Source organism: Bison bison, unplaced genomic scaffold, assembly GCF_000754665.1.
Source record: "Bison bison bison isolate TAMUID 2011002044 unplaced genomic scaffold, Bison_UMD1.0 scf7180017864313, whole genome shotgun sequence".
NCBI classification, from domain to species: Eukaryota; Metazoa; Chordata; class Mammalia; order Artiodactyla; family Bovidae; genus Bison; species Bison bison.
Window position 1 is genome coordinate 2220587 of NW_011494885.1, and position 7613 is coordinate 2228199.

At 55.3% G+C, this 7613-nt stretch overlaps 1 protein-coding gene across 1 annotated transcript in view; it reads left to right on the forward strand.

Moving 5' to 3' along the window:
- The first annotated feature begins 3905 nt into the window (after positions 1-3905).
- The window catches only part of FOSB (FBJ murine osteosarcoma viral oncogene homolog B), a 5041-nt gene continuing 1333 nt past the window's right edge, over positions 3906-7613 (forward strand). The window contains exons 1-3 of the mRNA XM_010852598.1: positions 3906-4754; positions 6681-7001; positions 7250-7357. Coding sequence (XP_010850900.1) covers positions 4629-4754; positions 6681-7001; positions 7250-7357 — 555 coding nt within the window. The 5' untranslated portion in view covers positions 3906-4628. The remainder of the gene's footprint in view (positions 4755-6680; positions 7002-7249; positions 7358-7613) is intronic.

Sequence of the window (7613 nt, forward strand, 5' to 3'; positions counted from 1 at the left end):
TTCTTCCTCTTTTTTTTTTTTTTTATAATTTCATTCATGTATTTTGGGCTGTGCTGGGTCTTCTGTGCAGGCTTTCTCTAGCTGTGGGAGTGGGGGCTACTCTTTGTTGCGGTGCTTGGCCTTCTCACTTGCGGCAGGGTCTCTTGTTGCAGAGCACTGGCTCTAGGTGTGTGGGCTCAACAGCTGCGGTCCCCCAGCTCTAGAGCACAGGCTCAACAGTTGTGGCACAGGGCCTCAGTTGCTCCACAGCAAGTGGGATCTTCCCAGACCAGGGATCGAACCCATGTCTCCTGCATTGGCAGGCAGATGCTTCACCACCGAGCCACCAGGAAGCCTCTCCTTGTCATTTTCACTATTAAATTTCAGAGCCGGAAAGGACTTTGAGAGCCCATGGCCATCCAACCTTCTTGCCCTATGGGTGGGGATTCTGAGGAACACAGTAGCAAGGGTTTTGCCAAAGGAAGAATGAAAGAATGAGGGCTCCCTTTGGCAGAACTGGGCCTCCCGGGCTGTTTACAGGATGCTCTGAGCAAACGCAGCTGTCACTGCTTCCCCACCCCCAACAGGAACAGGAGGCTCAGGGTCCCCCTGCTCCCCATCACCTGCAGAGCCCAAGCTCTTGGGAGCCAGAGCAGGGGTCCTGCCCTCTCCCCTACACTCAAGTCCTCCTCCTCCTGGAAGCTCCCTGGAATTGAGCCTCATGGAGGAAGACTTGCCTTGCCCCTGCCATGTTGCGAGGGCAAGGTATGCATGTCTGCATGTATGCTCGAGTGAGACTTTGTGAATGTGAGGGTGTGTGTGTATGTGTGTGTGTGTGTGGTATGTCTTCAAGGCCAATTTTTCCCTTAGGTGCAGAGGGCATGGTACTAGGACCTATGATAACTTTAGGGGCCCATATAAGTGTTTAATTGCTTTTCTTTGGTTGGCCAAAAAGTTCATTCGGGGTTTTCCGTAACATCTCCTGGAAAAACCCAAACAAACTTTTTGGCCAACCCAATAAAATCCAAGAAGAACTGAACTTCTAGGTTAAGTGAAATGTTTTAATATTCAGTATTTGTCTTTATATCAATGCAGTCATGAAAAAATACTTTTAAAGATGTCTTTATGGAGAAAGAGGCCCACAAAGGCAAAAGTACTCAGGACTCATGAAAACTGCAATGTGATCTGGCGTGTCTGGTGGCTTTGTTTTATTTTTTATCATTATTTATTTTTTAAATGAATTATTTTTTTTTTTTGGTAGCACAGCATGTGTGATCTTAGTTCCCTGACCAGGAACTGAACCCATGTACCTTGCCTTGAAAGTGCAGGGTCTTAACTACTGGACTGCCAGGCAAGTCCTAGGGTGGCTTTGTTTTAAAAACAAAACAAGCCCCTCCATTGTGCCAGGCATGTTCCAAGATATTCACTTCACATAATCCTCTCACCAGCGTCATAAGCTGGGCACTATTTCTCCTCTTTTCCAAGGACAGAAAACAGGCTCCAGACTTCACCAGCTCAAGTTCATCCAACTACTAAGTGGTGGGGTCAGAATGTAAGCCCAAGGCGCCTAGTTTCTGGGTCTGCCTGTGGGCAAGGGGGCGGGGGGGAGGAGGGTCGTAAATGCCCAGTGCCTGCATGAGTGTCACCATCTGCCTGTGAATATGTCAATGTACATAACTCATTTAATAATAATTAAAAGCAGGGGCTACATTCTTATCCTAGCTCTGCCACTAGTTTGCTGTGTGACTCTAGACAAGTGACTTCACCTCTGGGCCTCTATTTCCTTGCCTGTGAAATGATAGTTCCTACCTCATAGGAGTGTTGTGAGAATTAAATAAATTAATACAAGTGCTCAGAAGAATTAACACACAATTGTCATTGTGTGTAAAGAGCAACCACAAGTATCTATAGTGAGGATGTGCCTGTCATATGTGTTGGTAACCATGTGAAGGTGTGTTTCTATGTGCGGGGGGTGTGTGTGTGTGTGTGAAACCTGAATGCCCAACTATGCCCCTTTGAGGATATGCCAGCAGCTGTGTGGTCATATGGGCCACCTCGGTTGGGGTATGAAGGTCTCTGGGCAGCGAGGGCAGGCATTTATGTGTCTCCTTTATCCCGTGGGAGAGGAGATGAGGGGCTTGGACAGAACAGGAATGAGGGGTCACTCCCTGTCTGATGCTGGAGCCGAGTCACTGCCTGCTGGTGGCTGCTGTGTCATCTCCTAGTCCCCTCCCTACTCCCAGACTGGTGGCAGACAGAGGGGGCGTTGGCGAACGAGGTGTTTGAGGCTGTGCTTTTTTCTCAACCTCCCTGTATTGAGCCCATGTCCCTTCAGCCTTCCCCATCTCCCTCCCTCCTCCCCACTTTGGGGACAGGGAATCAAAAGTCTTCTGGGAATGAGGAAAGACCTAACCCCTCCAACTTGGTTTCATACCTAATGTGTGACCAGGAGCCAGCCCTCCCTCTCTCTGGGCCTGTGGGATTCAGCAGTTTTAAGGTGCTTCTTCCTCTGTGCCCTGGCTGAGCCAGGCTCCAACCTGGGAGGGAAATGCCAGGAACTCGGGTTTATGAAGCACCTGGTAAGAGCCTTACCAATGGGTGCTAAAGAGTTAGAGGCTGCGGGGTCTGAAATACCCTAATTAGACTCTTGAACCACATTTCCTAACTGGATAGCCAGGTAAGCAGCTTGCTCCCACCCACGCCCCGCCCCCGCCGTGGCCCCCCAGCCCGACCTGGAACCTGGGTTATAATAGTGTATGCTGTGAGCAGACAGGGACAGGTTTGCAAGGCGTATCACTCCCCACCAATGGAAGCTGTTATTTAAATAATCCCAACACCCAGGTTCTTCAGGGAGTTTCACTGAAACAGGCAGCTCTCGGAAGTCAGGAAGAGAACGAGAATTCTGGGTTTGAATTTCTTGAGATGAGATCTTGGGCAAGTCGCGATCTATCCTTTTCCTCTTTTATAAAATGAAGATTTTCCTCCCTTAAACTTCTGAAGCTGTACAAGGATTGAAAACCTTGTATTGAAAGGCTTAGTACAAGAGCCGGTATCTGGTAAATGCTAAATACTTGGCATCTATTATTATTATATCATTATTATTACTATCATTTATTTCCCACCCCACCCCGCACCGCCGTCACACATATTTCTGACTACGGATAGGATTATAAAGCAGAAAGGGGAGCACCAGCAGCAGCAGGGACACTTCACCCCAAGTTTCATTCCCCTTCTCCCCCAAACCCGCGTACCCCCCAAACGCCGCACCTCTGGGGGCAGCAGGGTCCAAGATACACACTCTTTGTCCATCCGGGAAAAGTGAAGCTGAAGTTCAGAGAGAAAAAATATATATATATATATTTTTTTTTTCAAGATTGCACAACTATTCAGGGCAGAAGCTTGTACGAGCCTAGGGACTCCACCCTCACCTCCACTTTCACCGGGAGCATCAGAGTCCCACCCACCCGTCTTGGGACTCAGTTTCCCCGCCTATGTGACTACAACCACAGAGCCAGAGTCTCCTTTTGGAGATTGACCTTCCTCTCGAGAGAGGGCGCTGCACCATCAGGGGAAATGGGAGGGGGGGCCAGAGTGATATGGACCCCCCAGTTGGGGTCTCCCGCCTGGATCCTTTGCCCGGTCAGTCTAATAACCTATTAATACCAGCCCTCCCCCGTCCCCCGGGCGGCGCCTAGACTGCGCAGGCGCGGGCGGGTTCCGCAGGCGCGCCGGGTGAGCGCGCGAGCGAGCGAGCGAGCGAGGGATTCCCTCTGACGTAATTGCTAGGATACCAAACAAACACAGCCGCGCCGGCCGAGCTCCTTATATGGCTAATTGCGTCACAGGAACTCCGGGGAGACCGGCCGGGATCCCCTCCCGCCGAGTGCTCCAGAATGCAGCCCCCAAGACCCCCAAGGCCACGAAGGTGATGCAGATGATCAGATCGAGGCTAAGACAGACCTCTTGCCGGACGGTGCGGGGCTGGGTTCACAAGGGCCGGAGATATCGAGAAGTTTGCCGAGTGAGGGACGGGTGACGTCAACAAGGGGGCCGGGCCCCGGGCATATAAATACAGGCTGGCGGCTCCGAGCTTCATTCATAAGACTGAGATCTACGGTCAAGGCTGGGACACGCGGAGCTGGAACTTGATTGTTGTGGTTCTTCTTCTTGGGGGCTGTGAAATTCGGTTTATTTTCTTCCGGAAAGTTTTTGGAAGGATTCTTCTAGATAATTCTACATTTTATTTCGGAGGATCGACTTTTTTTTCGTCTTCTTTACTACTCCCTCCTCCCCCGTGGGACCCGCCGGACGCGTGGAGGTGATCGCACCCGAAGCAGATTCTGTACAGCAGGACAGAGCTTTCCGCCTCTGGGGGAGCGATCCCCCCTCGCCCCCGGGTCCTACGGAGCCTAGACTATCAGGAGGCACAGCGGCATCTTGTGGGGGCCTGGGCACCGCAAAGGAATTACACGGAAACTTTACCATTGTTGGAGCGGGACGCTGCCCCCACCCTGAGTTTCCCCGAACAGCGTACTTTGGGGACGCGCTCGGCTCACCCCGGACTCGCATCTTTCTTCCCCCACCCGGCCATAGCCTTGGCTTCCCGGCGACCTCAGCGTGGTCACAGGGGCCCCCCTGTGCCCAGGGAAATGTTTCAAGCTTTCCCTGGAGACTACGACTCCGGCTCCCGGTGCAGCTCCTCACCCTCCGCCGAGTCTCAGTATCTGTCCTCGGTGGACTCCTTCGGCAGTCCACCCACCGCCGCCGCCTCCCAGGTAAGTTCTAGAGGGCTGGGGTACTGCTTTGTATTTATAAATTTTTAAAATTCAAGGGTGGAGCGAGCAATCCCCTCACCCCAAATACAACGCGTCCAAATCTAGGATCTGACAGGGAGTAGGTTCACGGCGCACTTTGCAAACTGCAGAGTCCGGACGTGCTTGCAATTGGTTGTGTGCGTGGAGCGCAGGGAGGGAACACAGAGGGGTGAGCTTTGCGGGTGGGGATAGCGCGCCGTTCAGTGCAACGTGCGTGAGGTAGCAGGGCTGAGAACTTTTAGCCGGTTCGGGAACTGCCCCCCACTCAAGTCACCAACCTGAAGCCAGAGAGGTTAGGCAGGTGAGGGAAATCCCGGAGAAGCTTCCAGTAGCCGCCTCTCTTTTTCCTTCTCCATCCCAGCGCCTACTCCGGCGCCGGGTCACCCTGGACCCAGCGGGAAGGCGGGCCTCGAACCCTCGGTGGCGCTGCCTCCGCCTCCTGCGCGGAGACGTAACGGGGGACCCGTGCGTAACGGCTGACGCGCTGGAATCCTCCGTCTGACGCGGGGCACGCACGGCGCGTGGCGCCCCCTTCGTCCGCCCCGCCCCTGACGTCCCGGGAGCGTTCTATTTTGGACCGCCGGGCCACGTTGCTAAGGGAGGGGGCAGCTCAGCGTCCCGATTGGCCGCCGCGGCACGAGCTGTGGCCAATCAACTTTCGCTTCCTATTTGTAGGGCGCAGTTTCCTTCCCACAGTTCGTCCCCGGAACCTGTGGTTCTCCGGCACTAGGGTCTCTTTCACGGGCCTCTAGAGGCACAGCGAGGGGATTCCTGTCGCCACAGGAGCGATCTTCTGCGACCCAATGAGTCCGCAAGGACCTGGCAGGGATCCTGTCCCTCCGCTCTCAGGGTCAGAGCGTGTCTGTGTGCCAGGGTTCCTTTGGGAGACGTAGTGACCGTCACCCACCTCTCCAGGCACACACAGACACGTTCTCACTCCCTCTGCTCCGGACGCCGGGTGCCTCCGGTGTGTCAGAAAATAGGACTAAAGCCGCTAGCCCTGGGGGATCCAGCCAGGTGGTCTCCAGGAGCCCCGCCCCCTCTGAGTTTCCGGGGCGCTGATTGGCCAGTGAGCCAGCCCATCCCTCACCACGCCCCCTGCGAGAGTAGTTGAGCCTTCCGAGCAGTTCTAGGATTACATTTTAGGGGTGGGGGGCGGGGGGGACATGAGCGCTGCTTGGGCTTGGGGTCTCAGGACCTACCCCACCCCGCCTCCGCGACAGTCTGAGGGAGCCTGGCTGCTCACTTGCTGTCCTTGTCTGCCCACCGTAACCTGTCGCTTGTCAGTTTCACTCTGGGGAGAGACAATTACTTGAAACGTTGTTCTAAACTCCTAGGCCCGTCCCCCAACACTCTTTTAACTGGGACCCCCCGCCCCTGCACGGGGGTCTCATGGACCCTCTAGTCCCTTATCCCTGCGCTCAGAGGGGTGTGTATATGTGTGTGAGTGTAGAGGAAGGCTTAGCCTAAGGCCTCTCCCTCTCCCTCCCCTTGCCTCTGGGGTGGGGGTGGGGTGTTGTGGCTGTGTGTGTGGCTGTGACTCCATCCCGGGGCTTCTGTCACCCGGCTGTGTCCAGCCTCCTCCCCACCCCCCACACCTAAGAGTCACCAACCCGGGGTGTGATTCACCACCCGCTGGAACCGTGCAACCTTTCCCCGAGGAAGAAGGAGGAGGTAGAAGCCAGTTGCACAGAAATCCTCATTAACCACTGCGTCACGGTGTAGTGGAAGGGTGGGTGTTGTGGCTTTTTGCCTGTGACACACACATCCACACCCGCTGGCCCTGTGCTCACTCACCGGGTCGGTGTGTGTATGTGTGTTGGGTGTGTGTGTGTCGGTGTCTCTGTTTGTGTGTCTACGCCTGTGTGTGTATGTGTCACCCCGTAGGAGTGCGCCGGTCTTGGGGAAATGCCCGGTTCCTTCGTGCCCACGGTCACCGCGATCACAACCAGCCAGGACCTCCAGTGGCTTGTGCACCCCCCCCTCATCTCTTCCATGGCCCAGTCCCAGGGGCAGCCACTGGCCTCCCAGCCCCCGGCCGTCGACCCCTATGACATGCCAGGAACCAGTTACTCCACACCGGGCATGAGTGGCTACAGCAGTGGCGGAGCAAGTGGCAGTGGTGGGCCTTCCACCAGCGGAACCACTAGCGGACCTGGGCCTTCCCGCCCAGCTCGAGCCCGGCCTAGGAGACCCCGAGAGGAGACGGTGAGTAAGGGGCATCAGAGCTTGCTCTGGGGGCTGGGGGGGAGGAAAAGAGAGAGGCAGGAACTTTCCCACTCTTGGGGTGAGGGACCACCTGCAGCCTCAATGCTGCAGAAACCCTGTCCTCCTCCCTACAGTGAGGACTTGGTCCTTTTCTGACTCCTGGGGGTTCTTGACGAAGAGGAGGTTCAGGATGGAAGGGGAGGTACACCGTGTCCCCAGATCTCACCATCTCTATTTCTCCTACTCAGCTCACCCCAGAGGAGGAGGAGAAGAGAAGGGTTCGCCGAGAACGAAACAAACTGGCAGCAGCGAAGTGTAGGAACCGGCGAAGGGAGCTGACTGACCGACTCCAGGCGGTGAGGGTGGTCCCTGGGATGAGGTGGGCTGAGGGAAGGCTGAAGGGGGGCTCTCTCCCTATCTTCTGCTGCCCACCACCACCTGTGCCTCTGTCCTGAACTGAGAGCAAGAAGTTCCACACGTGGAACTGGATATAGATGGGGTCAGCCAGCTCACACACCCCGACCCTCACATACTCCTGGCCAGTCCATGTCCTGGTTGAAGACCCCCTCACGCCCCTGACCACTTGCCTGGCCTTCACTTTATCCTGAGGGG